The sequence below is a fragment of the Hyperoodon ampullatus genome (genome assembly GCF_949752795.1).
Source record: "Hyperoodon ampullatus genome assembly, chromosome: 4".
NCBI lineage: Eukaryota > Metazoa > Chordata > Mammalia > Artiodactyla > Ziphiidae > Hyperoodon > Hyperoodon ampullatus.
This window is the reverse complement of record NC_136917.1, coordinates 111,716,424-111,737,859: the sequence shown is the minus strand read 5'-3', so window position 1 is coordinate 111,737,859 and position 21,436 is coordinate 111,716,424. Positions and strand designations below refer to the sequence as shown.

The window sequence follows — 21,436 nt, the reverse complement described above, 5'->3', positions numbered from 1 at the left end:
TAGAAATTTGTCCATTTCTTCTAGGTTGTCCATTTTGTTGACATATAACTGTTCATAGTATTCTCCTATGATTTTTTGTATCTCTGTGATATCAATTATTATTTCTCTTCTTATTTATTTGGGCCTTCTCTCTTTTTTTTCCTTAATGAGGTTTATCAATTTTGTTTATCTTTTCAAAATATCAGCTCTTGGTTTCATTGATCTTTTCTATTTTGGGGAGGGTGGTTGTCTCTATTTTATTCATTTCCTCTCTGATCTGTATTATTTCCTTCCTTCTTCTGACTTTGACCTTTGTTCTTTTTCTGATTCCTTTAGATGGTAGGTTAGCTTGTTTATGTAACATTTTTCTTGTTTCTTGAGGTAGGTGTATATTGCCATAAACATACCTCTTGTAGCTGCTCTTGCTACATCCTATAGATTTTGGAGTGTTGCATTTCCATTTTCATTTGTCTCAAGGTATTTTCTGATTACCTCTTTGATTCCTTCATTGATCCATTGGTGTCTTAGTAACATGTTGTTTAGTCTCTGTGTGTTTGTGTTTCTCCCATTTTTCTTCCTATAATTGATTTTTAGTTTCATATGGTTGTGATTGAGAAATGCTTGATATAATTTCTACCCTCTTAAGTTTGTTGAGGCTTATTTTATGGCCTAGCATAAGAACATTCCATGTGCAGTTGAAAAGAATGTGTAATTCTACTATTTTTGCATAGAATGTCCTGTAGATATTAAGCCCAGCTGGTCTAATGTGTCATTGGAGACCACTGTTTCCTAATTGATTTTCTGTCTGAATGATCTGTGCATTGATGTAAGTGGGTGTTAAAGTTCCCTACTATTATTATATTATTGTCAATTTCTCCTTTTATGTCTGTTAGTATTTGCTTTATATACTTAGGTGCTCCTCTGTTAGGTTCATATATGTTAGTAAGTGTTATAGCCTCTTCTTGTATTGATTCCTTTATCACTATATAATGCCCTTTTTTGTGTGTTTTGTTATAGACATTGTTTTAGAGTCTATTTTGTCTGATATAAATATTGCTAACTCCACTTTCTTGTTGTTTCATTTGCATGAAATACCTTCTTCCCACCCTGACTTTCAGTCTGTGTGTTTCTTTAGCTCTGAAGTAAGTCTCCTGTAGGCAGCATATAGATGGGTCCTTTTTAAAAAAATCTCAGTAGCCACACTATGTCTTTTGACTGGAGCATTTAGTTCATTGACATTTAAAGTGATTATTGATAGGTATGTACTTATTGGCATTGCCATTTTGTTACTTGTTTTCTGGTTGTTTTTGTAGTTCTTCTCTGTTTTTTTATTATTATTTTAGTTGCTTCCCTTTTGGCTTGATGATTTTTCTTTAGTGGTATGCTTGTGTTCTTTTCTCTCTAGTTTTTGTTTATTTATTGCAGGTTTTTGATTTGTGGTTACCTTGGGATTTATTTATGTTGACCTATATCTACTTGTTTTAAATTGGTAGTCATTTAAGTTCAAGCACATTCTAAAAGATGTGTTTGAACAATTTTTTACTCCCCCATTAGAGGACAGTGGGAATGAAAAGTCCCACCAAACTGAGAAGGCATCTTGAGACCAAACGATGAGGGAGGCAGCCCTATATAATCAATGGGTCAGTTTATTATAGGGTAACTTACTCACAGGGTGCGATTGGGATTGAGGAGACAGTGATACGGAAGCATTCATAGGTGCAGTCTGCACTGCTGAGGGGCCATTGGGACAATTTTATAATTGACCTAGGGTGTGGGGGATAGGTGCTTGGAAACAGAATGTGCATTCCTAAATTAAATTTATGAATGGATAACTAGTCTTGTGGGCACTAGGAATACATCCGTGAAGGTTTTCATCATTGTTTGGGGACTAACAGAGCATAGAGGCCACCTGATCCTAATTATTATTAAACAATATCTGTTAACTCAAAGCCCTTAACGACAGAGAAGTGATTTACTGCATAGTACAGTCCTGGGTAGTATCAGTGGAAGGACAGGAGAGACTCTAAGGGCCCAAGATGGCATCAGTTAGGCTAACAGCTATATATCCCCTCTCCCACATTTTGTGTTTTTGATGTCATATTTTACATTTTCATGTTTATCCCTTTACGGTTGTTCATTGTAGTTGTAGTTCCTTTTACAATTTTTTGTCTTTTAATCTCATACTAACTTACTTAAGTGGTTGATCCTCAGCTTTTACCATATATTTGCCTTTACTAGTGGGATTTTCCTTTTCTATAGATACTTACTTCATGTTATAGTCTCTTCCACTTAGAGAAGACCTTTTAACAGTTCTTTTAGGGTAGGTTTAGTATTGATAAACTCTTAGTTTTTGCTTGTCTGAGAAGTTCTTTATCTCTCCTTCAGTTCTAAATGATAATCTTGCTAGGTAGGTTATCCTACTTTGCAGGATTTTCTTTTTCAGCACTTTAAAAATATCATTCCACTCCCTTCTAGCCTGCAAACTTTCTGCAGAAAAATCAGCTGATAACCTTATGGGGGTTCCCTTATATATGACTTTTTCTCTCGATGACTTTAGAATTCTCTCTTTAAGTTTTGCCATTTTAATTATGGTATATCTTAGTGTGGGTCTATTTGGGTTCATCTTGTTTGGGACTCTCTGTGCTTCCTATACCTGATTATCTGTTTCATTCTTCAGGTTCAGGAAGTTTTCAGCCATAATTTGATCAAATATATTTTTGACCCCTTTTTCTCTCTCTTCTCCTTCTGGGACCCCTATAATGCAAATGTTGGTTCGCTTGATGTTGTCTTAGAAGTCCCTTAATCTGTTCTCATTTTTTAAATTTGTTTTTCTTTTTGCTCTTCTGATTGGGTGATTTCCATTATTCTGTCTTCCAAATCACTTGTGCATTCTTCTCTATCACCTAGTCTGCTATTAATTCCTTCTAGTATGTTTTTCATTTCACTTATTCTTAAGTTCTGACTGGTTGTTTTTTATACTTTCTTGGTCCTTGTTACAATTCACACTGTGTTCCTCTATTCTTTTCCCTAATTCAGTTAACATGCTTATTACTAATGCTTTAAACTCTTTATCTGGCAAATTACTTATTTCTGTTTCCTTAGTTGTTTTTTCAGAGGTTTTCTCTTGTTCTTTTGATTGAGACAAATTCCTTTGTCTTATTATTTTACTTAACTTTCTCTGTCTGTGTGAAATTAGGTGAAACAGTTACCTGTTGTGGTCTTGAAGGGGTATCCTTGTGTGGGAGCGACCTTATATAGTCTGAATGTGCCCAGTGCCTTTGGTGGGAGAGCTAGATCTCACGTGAGCGTGAGTCACATCTTTCCCCAGGGTGTGCTAGAAGCCATCACCTTGGTAGGCGATGGGATTGGAGGTGGAAGGGCCAGGGCCAGAGCCAGGTGAGAGCTGGAGCTTCTCCTCTGCTCCGTGGCCAACACCACCCTATTGGGGGCAGAGGCAGGTCCCAAGGTGCTGGAGCAGAAGCCCTGAGAGTTGGGTCCAAGCTTGAAGCCCCATTCCCTCAAAGTGTGTGCTCTTGCTCTCCCCACTCCCGGCACCAGTCCCCTCGCCCCAGAAGGGAGCAGTGCTGGAGCAAGAGAGTCTGGGTGCGGGCTGTTGGCCTCAGCCACCGTCAGATCCTGAAACTGCTTCTGATGTGCTGCCTCTGTAAGTGCCAGTAATGGCTGCCCCTTCCCTGTTCAGATGCTGTTCCCTGTCTGAGCCGCCTTTTTGCTTCACAACTGAGCACTCCCCTCGGCTGCTGCAGCTCTCACCCTAGTGTGGAACTGCGCTGTAGAGCAGGCGGGGCCATTGTGGGCACTTGGCCTAGATCTGGGCAGGGGCTCTGGTGGTCCTGGCCACAGTCAAAGCCCAGGACCACTTCTGATGCTCTGTTTCTGTCAGCACCAGTAATGGCTGCTCTTACCCCATTCAGATGCCATTCTGGGTCTGGGCTGGCAGTCCCTGGCAACTGAGCATTCTCCTCAGCTGCAGCAGCACTCACCCTAGCGTGGAGCTGTGTCACAAAGCAGGTGGGGCCTGAGCGGGTGCTTGGTTCAGACTAGGGCATGTGCTGGAGTGGTCGCAGGAAAACTTCCAGAGTCCAGTGTAGTTTCAATTTGTTTTCTGCACCTTGTTTCAAGAGTAAGGAAGTTTGTGTGCATTCTTCGTGAACGTTGTCTAGGTTTCTTTCAGCTTTCCTGTTAGTCCCACTGGCTTTCTAACCAGCTAAGGGGACTCTTCTTCCCCGTATTGGACCCCAGGGCTGGGGCACCCAATATGTGGCCTGAACCACTCACTCCCCAGGGAGGATCCCCCTTCTCTTCTATGTCCTTTCCCAGGGGCATAGGTCCTGACCTGATCGGTTCTCTTCCCTTCCTACCTGATTCTTTGTGGATCTTTCTTCTTATTGATTTATTTTTGTTTAAAAAAATATTTTTTATTGAAATGTAGTTGATTTACAGTGTTTCAGGTATACAGCAAAGTGATTCAGTTATATATATATACGTATATGTATATATATTCTTTTTTGGATTATTTTTTGTAATAGGTTATTAGAAGATACTGAAAATAGTTCCCTGTGCTATACAGTAGGTCCTTGTTTTTTATGTATTTTATATATAGTAATGTGTATCTGTTAATCCCAAATTCCCAATTTATCCCCACCACACCTTCCCCTTTGGAACCATAAGTTTGCTTTCTGCGTCTATGAGTCTATTTCTGTTTTGTAAATAAGTTCATTTGTATCCTTTTTTTTGATTCTCTCTGTGGATCTTTCTTACAGCTTTGGTTGTACAAGAGTCTTTTTGCCAGTCTCCAGTTTATCCTCAGTGTGAATCACTATAAATGTGTTTTTCACATAGCATGATCATCATATATTGTTAATGATTGGAGGAAATATTAATAGCATTTGAATGTTATTTTCTATCACTTCTGTCTTCTTGTGCTCCTTTCTTCCTGGATAAACTGCTGCTTTTTTTTTTTTTTTCTAAATCAACAGTTTTTTTTAAACTCTTTTTTTTTTTTTTTTTTTTTTTTGCGGTACGCGGGCCTCACTGCTGTGGCCTCTCCCGTTGCGGAGCACAGGCTCCAGATGCGCAGGCTCAGCGGCCATGGCTCACGGGCGCAGCCGCTCCGCAGCATATGGAATCTTCCTGGACCGGGGCACGAACCCATGTCCCCTGCATCAGCAGGCGGACTCTCAACCACTGTGCCACCAGGGAAGCCCTAAACTCTTTTTTTAATTAATTTTTTTTATTGGTGTATAGTGGATTAACTAATGTTGTGTTAGTTTCTGCTGTACAGCAAAGTGAGTCAGTTATACATACACATATATCCACTCTTTTAGATTCTATTTCCATACAGGTCCTTTCAGAGAATTGAATAGAGTTCCCTGTGCTAGGTTCTTCTTCTTATTATTATTATTTATCTATTCTATATTTAGTAGCGTGTATACGTCAATCCCAGTCTCCCAATTTATCGCCCCCCCTTCCCGCCCTGGGAACCACAAGTTTATTTTCTACATCTGTGACTCAACTTCTGTTTTAAAAATAGGTTCATTTGTACCGTTTCTTTAGATTCCACATATAAGTGATATCATATGATATTTGTTTTTCTCTTTCTGACTTACTTCACTCTGACAGTCTCTAGGCCCACCCACATCTCTACAAATGACCCAATTTCTTTCCTTTTTATGGCTGAGTAATATTCCATTGTATGTATGTACCACATCTTCTTTATCCATTCCTCCGTTGATGGACATTTAGGTTGCTTCCACGTCCTGGCTATTGTAAATGTTGCTGCAATGAACATTGGGGTGCATGCATCCTTTTCAGTTATGGTTTCCTCTGGATGTATGCCCAGGAATGGGATTGCTGGATCATATGGTAGCTCTATTTTTAGTTTTTTAAGGAACCTCCATACTGTTCTCCATAGTGGCTGTATCAACTTACATTCCCACCAACAGTGCAAGAGGGTTCCCTTTTCTCTACACCCTCTCCAGCATTTATTGTTTGTAGATTTTTTGATGATGGTCATTCTGACCAGTGTGAGGTGATACCTCATTGTAGTTTTGATTTGCATTTCTCTAATAATTAGTGATGTTGAGCATCTTTTCATGTGCCTCTTGGCCATCTGTATGTCTTCTTTGGAGAAATGTCTGTTTAGATCTTCCACCCACTTTTTGATTGGGTTGGGGTTTTTTTGATATTGAGCTGCATGAGCTCTTTGTATATTTTGGAGATAAATCCCTTGTCAGTCGCTTCATTTGCAAATATTTTCTCCCATTCTCTGCGTTTTCTTTTCGTTTTGTTGATGATTTCCTTTGCTGTGCAAAAGCTTTTATTAGGTCCCATTCATTTATTTTTGTTTTTAATTTCATTCACTCAGAGGTGGATCAAAAAAGATCCTGCTGCAATTTATGTCAGAGAGTGTTCTGCCTATGTTTTCCTCTAAGAGTTTTATAGTATCCGGTCTTACATTTAGGTCTTTAATCCATTTTGAGTTTATTTTGTGTATGGTGTTAGAGAATGTTCTAATTTCATTTTTCTTTCTCAGCACCATTTATTGAAGGGACTGTCTTTTCTCCATTGTATATTCTTGCCTCCTTCATCATAGATTAAAAATATGGAACACTTCATGAATTTTCATTTCAAGGATAACTGCTTTTTAAAGTGTTCTGACCTGTGCAGAATGTTCCTCTTCTCTTTTCCTATCTCTTACTCATCTCCAGTGATTGAACTACTCAGCCTTCAAGACCCAAAATATGCTACTGCCTCCTTAGAGCCTTCCCCATCACTATGGCCAGAAATAATTTCTTTCTATTCTAACACTTTCTCTGTTCCTTTTAAAAAAAAACTTATCATGTACTACTTTTTGGTACATGAGTGTAGTGGGAAAGTGCCTGACTGTGATGGGAAGTGTAAATTCAAATCCTGCTCTGCTGTTAGTTTACTGTCATCTCAGATAGGCCACCATACTCGCTGGGTCTTGATTTCTTCATCTATAAAATGAAGGGGTTGGGCAGAGTAAAACAACTAGCTCTCAGTGGAACGTAAATTGGAAAGCATGTAGATGTTGGAAGGATTGGGACTTTTATTTTGGTATCTCAACATATAGCCTGTACTTCTCTCCAGCCTCATTATCCACCTTTCTGTTTGGAGTTTGCCTTGGGTTAAAAGTGCAGGGATTTGGCTGAGAGCTTGTCTGGACGAAGCTTTCAGTGAGGAGTCTCTTACTGTGACGTGCCACTGATTGACGTTTTCAGGGAATAAAACACTTTGAAACTGTTGAACTTTTTCAGCAGTCTGCAGCTATTATAAAAATAGTTCTACCATGATTCTTTTTAAAGGATAGATGTCAACATCTGTACTTGTCAAGGAAGAAAGCAGTTTTTGCAGAAAATTAGGTGATACTCAAGTCTTGGAAATTAACATTGAACAATTTAGCTTTTTTTTTTTTTTTCTGCTATGCATCTCCTGACTTCAGGGATATTCTGACTGATCATCACTGTAGTTTACCCAGTGAGAAATCCAAGGATGCTGGCTCTGAGCTAGAGCAGCACTCCTATTTAGTGGTGACTGTGATTTCTTGTCACTGAGTAGGGGTTCCCTTTGAGACATCTGTCAGGGTGGTCTTCACTTAGCATCCCAGTTCTACTACTTAGTAGCTCCGCATTACTGGGCAAGGTAATAGTTAGCTTCGCCAAGCCTTTCTTTCCTCACCTGTAACATGAAAATACAGCGATACTAGTATTACCCCATGAGACTGTTGTGAGAACTGGATGAGATGACGAATATAAAATCCTGAGCACAGTGCCTGGCACTTGTCTATGATTTTCTTATGACACCTTAAAGTTCACCTTTTATTTTTTTGTTATCTTTTTTTTTTTTTTTTTTTTTTTTTGCGGTACGCGGGCCTCTCACTGTCGTGGCTTCTCCCGTTGCGGAGCACAGGCTCCAGACACGCAGGCTCAGCGGCCACGGCTCACGGGCCCAGCCGCTCCGCGGCATGTGGGATCTTCCCGGACCGGGGCACGATCCCGTGTCCCCTGCATCGGCAGGCGGACTCTCAACCACTGCACCACCAGGGAAGCCCTATTTTTTTGTTATCTTTACCTCTTTTTTTCTCCCAAAGAATATGGCATTAAATGTGGAACTTGATTAGCTATCTTAAAACTTACTGATTTAAATTCAGTGTTTTGATTCTTAGTACACAATACTAAGATCTTATGACATGCTATCCAGACATTGCCAATACTAAGGTAAAAACTTTAAAGAATGAAATTCTAGCCTCTCCAAAGGTTCATCAGAGTAATAGATGCTCTCCAGAAACAGTCCCCTTGGTGCAGTACTTCAGCTTTTGTTCCCTGTCATTCATCCATCCATCCACCCATCCATGTGTGGTTTCTTGAGAACTTGCTCTGTGCATGGCATCTTGCTTGATGCTACCACAGGTTTGGGCACTGTCTAGGCCAGTCCTGTTGGGTGCATTACTAGTAACTTCAGTAAGCTCCAGAGTGGGTAGTGGTTTTTTGCCAACTTTTGGCTTCTGGCTATTTTGTTAGAATGCTTACTCATCCAAACTGGTCTTCCAGATAGATTTAATGTATCTTTCATATCTGGGACCCTTTGATGTGTGGCGCCTCAAATACATATGGTCCTCACTAAAAGATAGATAAACACATTAGATAGGTGAAATTCCTTGATCATGTATGTACTTGCTATGTCATCTTGGGAACTAGAGAGGAAAGGCAGTCACATATCCCTGACTAGTTTTACAGAGAATGCAAATGACTTTTTGAAATGCGAGTTCTATATACTTTATAAACTTGGGTTATATATTAATCTTTTTGACCAATCTTTATAAAGTTTATAAAGTATTCACCTATATTTCTTAAGTTTTACTTTTCAAGTTTATGTCCTTAATGAATCAACCTAAAATCTATTTTTATATCTTGTGTGAGGTGGGATTCCAATCTCATATCTTTCTATATAATCAGTTGTCCTACATCAATTTTCAAATAATCCATTCTTTCCCATCAATCTGCAGAATTATTTCTGTCATATATTAACTTTTCATATTTTCATGGAACTGTTTTGGACTCTATTATTTTTCAGTGGTCAGTTTTTTTTTTTCTTGGTTGTTTTGTTTTTGGTTCCTAAGCCAAGATCACACAGTTTTATTTACTATAGCATTTAAATAATGTTTTACATCTCCCCACCTATTCTTCTAATAGAACATCTTGAGTTTTCCTTAGCATTTGCTTCTCCATTTCATTTTAGAGTCAACTTAACTAGTTCTTTGGTGGGGGGAAAAATTGAGATTTTTATTGGAATTACATTGACCCTAGGGATCACTTTGGGAGAAAGTTGGCATCTTTGTGATATAGATGTGGCATATAAATTTGTCCCTCTATGCATATAGTATATACTTATTTTGGTTTTCTTTAAGTCCTCTCAAGAAAAGTAAAAAATTATTTTCATAAAGGTTTTTTTACATCTTTATCATATTTATTACTAAGTATTCCTTTGTTGCTATGTAGGTCATAACTTTTCTTTTTGAATTTTATTTTATTTTTTTATACAGCAGGTTCTTATTAGTTATCCATTTTATACATATTAGTGTATATACATCAATCCAAATCTCCCAATTCATCACACCACTTTTTTACAATTATTTCCTAATTATTTGTTGCTCTTATAGAAAAATGAAGTTTATTTTGCATTTTGATCTTAAATCTAGCCACCTTGTTAGACTCTCTCATTAGTTATAATAATTCGTCTAGCCATTCTTCTTGGTTATCTTTGTAAACCATCATGTGTCTGTGAATGACAATTTTGTTTTGTTCTTTTTAGTCCATAATTATACCTTTTATTTTTTTCAGTGTCATGTTATGCTGCCTGGTTCCTCCAGCATAAGGTTGAATAAAAGCAGTAATAGTGGACATCTTGTCTTGATTGATCTAAAGGAAATGCTTTTAATATTTGACCGTTAAGTCTGATGTTTGTGATAAGGCTTTGGTGGATACCCTCTTCCTGGTTAAAGAAGATCTCTAAGGGTCATTTTGTTTTATCAATCATTCATCACTTACTGGTGTATAGTGTCAGGGAAAGAGACTTGTTTTCCAGCTAAATAAACATTATTTAAATATTAGAACTCTGAAGTCTAAGTTTTTATGTGATATTTTTCTCTATATATACAAAGAATTGATTTTTGTATATCAATTGGCTCTGAAATCAAATAAATTAAAAACTTTGTTATCCTGTATTGAATGCTGGAGAGATGAAGTATTCAAGGAACATGTACATGATCACGTGGTTCTAAACACCAGCAGTTTCTGTGTAATTCAGTGTAAAAGGAAAATGTCATTCCTTTTGAAAATAATGGGAAGTACCAGATCTGCTTATTCATTTTTCGCTACCTTATATGCAATTTAAATCCAAAAGAGAGTAACATTTTTATTTGTGTCAGTGCCATACACATACTTATTTTACTTATCAAGCTCTTCCAATAAGTTTCACATTTGACTTTTACATTAAGCCTAAGGCAAACTTACTTTCATTTCCTTTTATCCATTTCCTTTAATTCATTTTTTCTGTTTCAATTAGTTTAGAGTGTGTTGTGACTTTTTCTTCATGTGGCTTAGTTTTAAGAAACATGATTTACAAAAACTATTACAGCATTTATAATTTTGAAGGAATTTCATATTTTGTTTTCTTATTTACTTTAAATTTCACAAAATTCATGTAAGGCCAAGATTTCTGTTACTCATTCTTACATTAACCTACCTAGTTAATGGCAAAGCCAGAAACTGATATCATCTTCTAATTACACATACTATTATATTTTGCTTTATCACTGTAGATCTTATTTACTAAAATATTTAGTTATTAAATTAAGATTTTTTAAAGATACCCTGTCAAATTTATTGATTTTCACTGGGTGAAAAAATGGAATCGAACAATAATTACTTTTATTTTTCAAGGCATTGGGGGGAGAAAGGTTGTCTACAAGATAAAGGGTGTATGTTTTTCTTATAGCTTTCCTTAATTACTGATTAAAAAAAAATTTCTGGGCTTCTCTGGTGGCGCAGTGGTTGGGAGTCCACCTGCTGATGCGGGGGACACGGGTTCGTGCCCCGGTCTGGGAGGATCCCGCATGCCGTGGAGCGGCTGGGCCCGTGGGCCATGGCCGCTGGGCCTGTGCGTCCGGAACCTGTGCTCCGTGACGGGAGAGGCCACAGCGGTGAGGGGCCCGCGTACCGCAAAAAAAAAAAAAAAAAATTTCTGCTCCTGCATTCCCATTGGCCACCCTCACGTGCTCATTGAATTTGGTAGTTCCGCTTCAGGCAGCTCCATAAACAATGCCTTCTCAGTTCAAGGGCCCTTAGCACGGCATGTGTAACCCTTCTGTGGGTTATCTCCTTTGTGTTATATTCTTTCACTTTCCATTATGTGCTTTTCTATAGTACTTTGTTTTTGTATAATATGCTGGAAATCCAAATAACAAAATGTCGTTTGGAACTTATGTGAATTTTTCTGAAAAATATATGTGTTTTTGCAAAGAGTTACTTGATTGTTCGTGATTATCCATGAAATAATTAAATCTTAAAGTAATTCACTTAAATAACTTTCAACTACCTGATATTTCAAACAAGTGGAAAGGTATAGAAAACAGTATAACATTCATTTACCCCTCACTCAGATATCATAGAGACTGACATTTTGTAATAATTAAGGGTTTTTTAAAGTGAATAAAATAGTATACATATAGCTAAGGTCATATGTAATTAACTACCATCTCTTTTCCTCCCTCTTTACCTCCTACCGTCATTGGCAACCATTATCCTGATGTTATTTATTATCCTTATGCATGGCTTTTATTCTTTGATATAGATGTATCTTAATACTATATAAATATTTTTGTATATACTTAAAATTTACATAAATATGTGCCACTGAACCTATCTTATTGTATTCTACCTTGTAAATAATCGTTTTAATAATTGTACAAAGTAGATCTTTTCATTTTCCTAGTGATAGACAATTTCTATTTTTTGTCTATTACGAATACAAACAGTATTAGAGTGAACAGCTTTGTAAATGTCTTTTTGAGCACTTGTGCATTTTCCTAGATTTCTAAAAGAGGAATTGCTGTGTCATATGTACCAGTATATGGACTCCTTAACGTCAGTAAACATTTCCAAATTGCTGTCCACATTCTTGCCAACATGCTATGTAAACAGACTTTTAAACTTTTTGATGGTATGATGAATGTAAAAGGTTATTTCTTAAAATTATTCCTTCAAAAGTTTTCACTATGGATATTCTTTATTTTTTCATATGAATATAAGGAATAGGTCCCTTGAAAAATACTGCTGATTTCATTTTCCTTTCCCTGATTAACATGTTTTTGGCCTTTCATGTTTCTTTTTTCTATAAATATCATATTCATGTCCTTTGCCCATTTTTCCTTTGTTTTGGTATTATTAATAAGTAGGAGTACTACTTTGTTATATGCCTTTTCATTTTGTGTTTGATGACTGCTTTTAACAGCGGTATTAAAAATTTAATCAAATGTATTAGTCTTTTCCTGCTATGATTTATATTTTTGTGTTGCTTTTCCTATCTTGTTCAGTAAATCATTCTCTACCTTCATGTCATTAAGTCGTTCTCCCATGTTTTCTTCTAAAAGTTTGATTTGCTTTTCACATTTCTTTCTTTCATCCATCTAGATTCAATTTAGGGACTCTGTGAGATTCAAGCCTAACTCTGTTATCATACGGATACCCAATTGTCCCACCATTGTTTATTGAACCATGGTATCTTTTTTGCTTATTTATAAAATAAGCAAAATACCAAGTGCCATGTATAGATTTGTGTCCGGGCTTTCTGTTACTGCTATGTTTACCTGTGCCTAAAGCAATATTGCACTTTTAATTACTATAGCTTTATTACAAAGTCTCCTCTCACAATTGTGGTTCTTCAAAATTGTATTGACTTTTCTTTGTTTTTTTTTGTTTGTTTGTTTGTTTTTAATCTATCAAAGAAATTTCAAAATTAACTTCTGGAATTGTATTGCTTGGTAGATTAATTTGTGAGAATATATTCATTTCCTTTTAAAAATAACCTTTATTGAAATATACAGAATTATGCACAAATCATAAGTGTACAGCTTAGTGAATTTTCACAAAGTGTACCCATTTAAGTATCCCAAAACCAGGTCAAGAAGTAGAACAATAGAATGGAAATGAACACATTCTAAAAGCTCCACTTGTAGAGTATGAGAGGGCCTCCCAGTAGCTACTTCCCCCCTGAAAGGTAATCACTGTCCTAATTTCTTTTACCAAAGAATAATAATTTTGGTTATTTTTGCTTGTTTTTGAGCCTTATATTAATAGAGACATACAATGTATACTCTTTGTGTCTGGCTTCTTTGATTCAACATTGGTTTTATGCAGTTCATCCATATTTTTTGCATATTGTTTATTTCCATTGTCATAGAGAATTTCATTGTATAAATACATGATAACTTTTCTGTTCTATTGATAAACATTTGAGTTACTTCCAATTTAGTACTATTATGAAAAGTATTACTGTGAACATTCTTTTACATTTTTTTAAATATACATCATATACATTTCTGTTAGACATGTACCTAAGAGCAGAATTGTTCAGATATGTTTACTTTCAGCTTTAATAAATTCTGCCAAACAGTTTTCCAAAATAGTGTACAATTTACTTCCCTAGTAGTAGTATATGAAAATTCTAGTTGTTTTGCATCTTTGCCAAAGCTTAATACTGGCAGTTTTTGGTTTTAACTTTAGCCATTTAGTGAAGTGATGTGGTCTCTCTGATTTGGTTTATATTTTCTTAATGATTTGAAGTAGAATGTCATCTTACTGGCCATTTGTGTTTTTTTCTCTTGTCATTCATTCATTCATTATTCATTTATTTATTCATTCATTCATTTAGGCTGCATCGGGTCTTTAGTTGTGGCACTGCAAGGTCTTTGTTGTGGCCTGAGGGATCTTGCACTGCAGCACATGGGCTTCTGTCTAGCTGTGGCTTGCAGGTTTTCTCTCTGTAGTTGTGGCACACGGGCTCCAGAGCATGTTGGCTCTGTAGTTTGCGGCATGCAGGGCTCTCTAGTTGAGGTGCTCAACAAGCTCAGCAGTTGTGGCGCGTGAGCTTAGTTGCCCCATGGCATGTGAGATCTTAGTTCCCCAATCATGGATTGAACCCGTGTCCTCTGCATTGCAGGATGGATTCTTTACCATTGGGCCACCAGGGAAGTTCCTCTCTTGTCATTAAAAAATTTTTTTTCAGCCATATTTCTTGAGGTTGTCTTTCTTTTGATTTGTGGGAGTTCATTATTTACACTGTATTCAAGTCTTTGGGAAATACTTAGTACATATATCTTCTATTCCATAATTTTTCATTCTCTTAATGACATCTTTTAATGAATAAAAGTTCTTAATTTTAATGTACTCTAATTTTCAACGTTTTTCTTTACAGTTAATTGTGATTCATGATCAGCTTACGAAATCTTCGTCTACCCCAAGGTCATATGTTATTGTCTAATAACCTTATAGTTTTTCCCTGTCTTTCAAATCTATAATCCACCTGGAATTGATTTTTATGATGTAACTTAAGAAATCAAGATTTAAAATTTTTCTATATGGATATCTTTTTGACTCAGCACCAGTTATTAAAAGGAACATCCTTTGTCCACTGTGCTACAGTGTCACTTTTGTTGTAAGTCAGGAAACTGCATACATGTCAGTCTGTTCTGGACTGTATTCTGTTCCACTGGTCTATTTGTGTCTGTGCCGGAATCACACTAGTTTAATTATTGTAGCATTACAATATTGAGCCTTCTATTGTGTGAGCATGGCGCTTTCTTTAATTTACTTAGGCCTTTAATTTCTTTCAGTAATGTTTTGTAGTTTTCTCTTTAGAAGTCTTGGTCATTTTGTTAGGTTTATTCCTAGGTATTTGATTTCTTTTGATACTATTGTAAATTATATCATTAAATTTTTTAAATTTGTAATTACTTGTTGCTAAAATGTAAAAATAAAGTTGGCATTTGAATACTGAATTTATGCCCAGAGCTCTTGCTCAATTCATTTGTCAATTCTAGTAATTTTCATAGATTACTTTAGATTTTTCTGGAAACAGTTTTTCCTGTATGTCATTATTCCTTTATGTAGGAATAATGACAGTTTCATCATTTCATCATTTTCTTTCCAATTCTTATAGCTTTTATTTCCTTTTCCTGCAATTTTTTAAATGAATGGATATTGAATTTTATCAAATGCTTTCTGTGTGTCATTGGAGAGCATCATATGATTTCTTTATTCTGTTAATGTGGTGAATTACATTGATTGGCTTTTGAATATTAAACCAACCTTATATTCCTCAAAAATTCTAAATGGTTTGTATATCCTTAGATTGTCTTATTAATATTTTATTAAGGAGTCTTGCATATATTATATATTTATGGATGAAACTGACCTGTATTTTTTTTTTCTTGTAATGCTCTTGTCAGGTTTTGATGTCAAGATTATGTTGGCTTTCTGAAATGATTTGGGAAGAGTTCCCTCTTGTTCTCTTCTCTAGAAGAGTTTTTGTAAGACTGGTGCTATTTCTTTCTTATATGTTTGCAAGAATTCAGTGGGGAAGTTATCTGGGTTTGGGGTTTTTCTTTTGGAAGGGCTTTTAATTACAGATTTAATTCTTTAATAGGTATAGGCTTATTCAGATTTTCTATTTCTTGTGTAATTTCTGTCAATTTTAAAAAAGAAATCTGTTCATTTAATTTGAATTTTCAAAACATTTCATATGCCAAATGTTCATTTGTTTATAATAGGCTTATTATTTTTTAACATCTGTAGGAGAACTTTAAAATTTTTCATCATAAGTTTTATCATTCTACTTGTACCAGGTTTGTTTCCTTTGCTCTTACTGTGCTAGGCTCTTTCTGTTCCAAGAAACACAGATTAACTCAAGTTCCTTCAAGTAATGGAGATTCATGAGGCTCATTATAAAGCCATATGCAATCCTAAGAGAAAGGAATCACACAGGAAGAGCAAGATCTCTAGTATACCTTGGCTTTAGGGAGACTGGAAATGTATGGTTAATAAGGATATGGGACATCTTTAGAGACAGGAACAGGTTTAGTTTTTAATACCTTTAATAGTAAGACTTTCTAATGCTTTACTCTAATGCCCCCATTATTTGCATGAAGTTTCTTAATTCCTCTTGGCTCTTCTGTATTTTTTCTTTCCCTGCCCTACCTTTTGGTTACTCATAACTTCTTACTCATGGTCCCCAGTGTCTTGTAGCCTCATTTTGTGTTTCTTTTCAACCTCTCCTCCAGTTTGACTGAACCTCTCCATGGTTCTTGATTTCAGCTCCCAAGAGATTAGTTGATTAGTTTCAGAAGACCTGTATGTGAAGCCACCTCTTAGGCTGTTGGTCAGTTACCGATTGGTTACTCTTGACCAGGCAGGTATTGCCAAGAGTGGTGGGTCCACATAGCATAGCACATGGATGCCTTAGGCTAACTCCTCTGCAGAGGGCTGCAGCTGGACAGTTTCTCTTAGGATGAGTCTATACATGGCAAGTACTAGAATTAGTTAATACAGGTAAGTTCTAGAAATTAAATCATTGCAAGTGTTGCAGCTTTTCTCCCATTTTCACTTATTCTGGTGAAATACCAGTGAGTAATTAAATCCTGATAAAACCAATATCTAGAATTTGGTATTCATCCCTTTAGCAGTTATCCCTCTTTAACTGAAAATATTCATTTGCTACCAACCCAGATTAGGGCTTTCTGCAATTAGATGTGTAATACCTATAATTTTAGTATGGACAAATGGAAATTGATAGATTTTAAATGTAAGTAATATAAAAAACAGACATAGGCAGATTAATGATTATTTAAAGAGAAAGCCATAGTATTTATCTCGTTTAGGTTGCTTCTTGTTATTTCCTTTTTTAAGTCCAGAAACAACCATGTGTGCTGCTAAGACTTCACTGTTCTGTAATAGCACAGTTCAAGTTGAAGACAAAGCGGTCCTCTTTCCCTTTGTGATACTTAATGGGTGACATATTTAAACATCACACCTTAATCTTTTGCCTAATGCATTCTCATTTATGGAATAAATTGTAGCTATTACATAGAAGCCCCTCTAGTACAATAAGTGAAATTGCTTTTTAATTTTCTAGGGGGACTCAGAGAGAGTAATGATAATTACTGGACCAAACATGGGTGGAAAGAGCTCCTACATAAAGCAAGTTGCATTGATTACTATCATGGCTCAGATTGGCTCCTATGTTCCGGCAAAGGAAGCAACAATTGGAATTGTGGATGGCATTTTCACAAGGTAAAAACATTAGTTCTATTTGAATATATTTCTGACAAATCAAGCCCACATCGTCACATGAATTTTCTTCTTACATACATAGTTAGGTGAACAGATTTGCTATATAGGATCTTGCTATTTAGAATTTAGGAACTTAAAGAAATCATTTCTTCATGAAATTAATATCAGAAGAGACCAAGGAGATCATTTTGTCTGGTCATTTTCAACTTGTTTTTAGTTACCGAGTTCTTTCTTAAAGGAAATTATTTGTAGAAGTTGAAAATTAAACAGATAAAAGCAGATCTGCTCTGCCTTAATCAGAGGTAGAAGACTTGAACCTAAATGTCCATCGACAGATGAATGGATAAAGAAGGTGTGGTACATATATACAATGGAATATTACTCAGCCATAAAACAGAATGAAATAATGCCATTTGCAGCAACATGGATGGACCTAGAAATTATCATATTAACTGAAGTAAGTCAGACAAAGACAAATATATCACTTATATGTGAGATCTAAACAATGATACAAATGAACTTATTTACAAAACAGAAACAGACTCACAGACTTAGAAAACAAACTTATGGTTACCAAAGGGGGAAGGTGGAGGGAGGGATAAATTAGGAGGTTGGGAATAACATATACACATTACTATATATAAAATAGATAAACAATAAGGGCCTACTGTACAGCACAGGGAACTCTACTCAATACTCTGTAATAACCTATATGGGAAAAGAATCTGAAAAAGAATAGATATGTATATGTATAATAACTAAATCACTTTGCTATACACCTAAAACTAACACAACATTGTAAATCAACTATACTGCAATATAAAATAAAATTTTTCTTAATTTCAAAAAAAAAGAGGTAGAAGGCTTGGAGACTTGGCTTCTAGGCTCTATAAAGCAGTCTGCAACCTAGTCTACCCTCCTTATTTTATAGGTCGGGAACTGACAACAGACTGGAAAAGGCACTGGCCCAAGATAATTTAATTCATTTTCTTTTTTTGCTCTAAGGACATAACATGCAACTGGCTAAGACTTACCCTCAACCTATAAACCTAAATTGCATGCCATATTAGGAATATAGGTGAAATATCATGGTCTCACCAATTAGGATTCATAGTTTAATCTATTTACTCAGATTTATCAGTTCTTAAAATATTATTTATACTTCTTACACTTACATTTTTAGAAAAAAGTAAATATAGTCTATAGTATATTGTCAAAGTATATGTGTAGAGTGTCTGATTTATTTTCCTGCTTATTTAATATTTGACCCTTGAACACATCAGAATATATCACATGCTAAGGTTCATGTAGTTGAGTAGACATTAAAACACTTTAAGGCTTGGGTTTTAATCAGAGAATGAACAAAGCAAAGCAACCTAAATTCTGTTGGGTTGGTTAAAAGGTTTGTTCCTTTTTTACCGTAAGATTGCTCTAGTAGTTCTTAGCTGTCTTTAACTTCATTTGAAACAATTTTGTTAGACTGTATTGTGACAGCTGTCATATCAGTGTGCATTTTAAAAAAAACATCAAAACTGGTGAATTTTTGTGTAGCCATTTTAATATTGAAGATGGAAGAAGAAAGCAACATTTTCAGCGTATTATGCTTTATTATTTCAAAGAAGGTAAAAAGGCAACTGAAACGCAAAAAAAAGATTTTTGCATGTATGGAGAAGGTGCTGTGACTGATCAAATGTGTCAGAAGTGGTTTGTGAAGTTTTGTGCTGGGGATTTCTTGCTGGACAATGCTCCACGGTCAGGTAGACCAGTAGAAGTTGATAGTGATCAAATCGAGACATTCAATGAGAACAATCAACATTATACCGCGCAGGAGATATCCGACATACTCAAAATATCCAAATCAAGCATTGTAAATCATTTACACCAGCTTGGTTATGTTAATCGCTTTGATGTTTGGGTTCCACGTAAGTTAAGTGAAAAAAACCTTCTTGACTGTATTTCCACGTCCGATTCTCTACTGAAACATAATGAAAATGTTCTGTTTTTAAAACAAGTTGTGACAGGCGATGAAATGTGGATATTGTACAATCATGTGGAATGCAAGAGGTCGTGGGGCAAGTGAAATGAACCACCACCGACCACACCAAAGGCTGGTCTTTATCCAAAGAAGGTGATGTATTGTGTGCATCGTGGGATTGGAAGGGAGTCCTCTATTATGAGCTCCTTCTGGAAAACCAAACGATTAACTCCAACAAGTACTGCTCCCATTTAGACCAACTGAAAGCAGCACTCTATGAAAAGTGTCCATAATTAGTCAACACGAAATGCATTGTCTTCCATCAGGATAACGCAAGACCACATGTTTCTTTGATGACCAGGCAAAAACTGTTACAGCTTGGCTGGGAAGTTCTAATTCATCCACCGTATTCATGAGACATTGCACCTTCAGATTTACATTTATTTCGGTCTTTACAAAATTTTCTTAAAGGAAAAAATTTCAATTCCCTGGAAGACTGTAAACAGTTCTTTGCTCAAAAAGATAAAAAGTTTTGGGAAGATGGAATTATGAAGTTGCCTGAAAAATGGCAGAAGGTAGTGGAACAAAACAGTAAATATGTTGTTCAATAAAGTTCTTGGTGAAAATGAAAAATGTGTCTTTTCTTTTGACTTAAAAACCGAAGACACTTTTTGGCCAACCCAATTTTTTTTTTTAATTTTATTTTTTTATTAGTTTCTGCTTTATAACAAAGTGAATCAGTCATACATATACATCTGTTCCCACATCCCTTCCCTCTTGCGTCTCCCTCCCTCCCACCCTTCCTATCCCACCCCTCCAGGCGGTCACAAAGCACAGAGCTGATCTCCCTGTGCTATGCGGCCGCTTCCCACTATCTATCTACCTTACGTTTGGTACTGTATATATGTCCATGCCTCTCTCTCGCTTTGTCACAGCTTACCCTTCCCCCTCCCCATATCCTCAAGTCCATTCTCAAGTAGGTCTGTGCCTTTATTCCTGTTTTACCCCTAGGTTCTTCATGACATTTTTTTTCTTAAATTCCATATATATGTGTTAGCATACGGTATTTGTCTTTCTCTTTCTGACTTACTTCACTCTGTATGACAGACTCTAGGTCTATCCACCTCATTACAAATAGCTCAGTTTCGTTTCTTTTTATGGCTGAGTAATATTCCATTGTATATATGTGCCACATCTTCTTTATCCATTCATCCGATGATGGACACTTAGGTGGTTTCCATCTCCGGGCTATTGTGAATAGAGCTGCAATGAACATTTTGGTACATGTCTCTTTTTGAATTATGGTTTTCTCAGGGTATATGCCTAGTAGTGGGATTGCTGGGTCATATGGTAGTTCTATTTTTAGTTTTTTAAGGAACCTCCATACTGTTCTCCATAGTGGCTGTATCAATTTACATTCCCACCAGCAGTGCAATAGTGTTCCCTTTTCTCCACACCCTCTCCAGCATTTATTGTTTCTAGATTTTTTGATGATGGCCATTCTGACTGGTGTGAGATGATATCTCATTGTAGTTTTGATTTGCATTTCTCTAATGATTAATGATGTTGAGCATTCTTTCATGTGTTTGTTGGCAGTCTGTATATCTTCTTTGGAGAAATGCCTATTTAAGTCTTCTGCCCATTTTTGGATTGAAGCCAACCCAATGTTTGATGCCATATCACCAAACAGATGTTATTTTGATCTCCATATATTTGTAAATGAACTCAATATAATAAATTTAAAAAATATTTCTTTAGTTTTTAACATTATAATTAATTTTCTATTTCCCAAGAAAAAATACTATGTATTTTATTTTGGTTACGTTATTAGGAGGAGTGACAGAGAAATTTCATCAATAGAAAAAAGATAAAAAGAAGAGAAAAATAAAAAGAAAGAGAAAAAATATCTTGGGCAATGTAAGGTAATTTGTCTGGAAGAGAATCTTGTTAGCAGAATATCAGGAATGTTTTTAGATACAAGTAATAGAAAAGAAAATAAGGGTTTTCTTTTCTCATTTAACAAGGAAGCTTGAAGTAGGTGACCACTTCTGATGTTTCAGTGGCTCGGCAGTTTTGTTGTCTTCTCCTCATAATT

General features: G+C 36.0%; 1 protein-coding gene across 2 annotated transcripts in view; it reads left to right on the top strand.

Annotated features, from left to right (window-relative positions):
• The window catches only part of MSH3 (mutS homolog 3), a gene marked incomplete at both ends in the record, with an annotated part of 183,814 nt that overhangs the window by 134,452 nt on the left and 27,926 nt on the right, over positions 1 to 21,436 (top strand). For both annotated transcript variants that reach the window (XM_079703083.1, XM_079703084.1), the window contains one exon: positions 17,209 to 17,366. In XM_079703083.1, the coding sequence (XP_079559209.1) occupies positions 17,209 to 17,366 (158 nt within the window). The remainder of the gene's footprint in view (positions 1 to 17,208; positions 17,367 to 21,436) is intronic.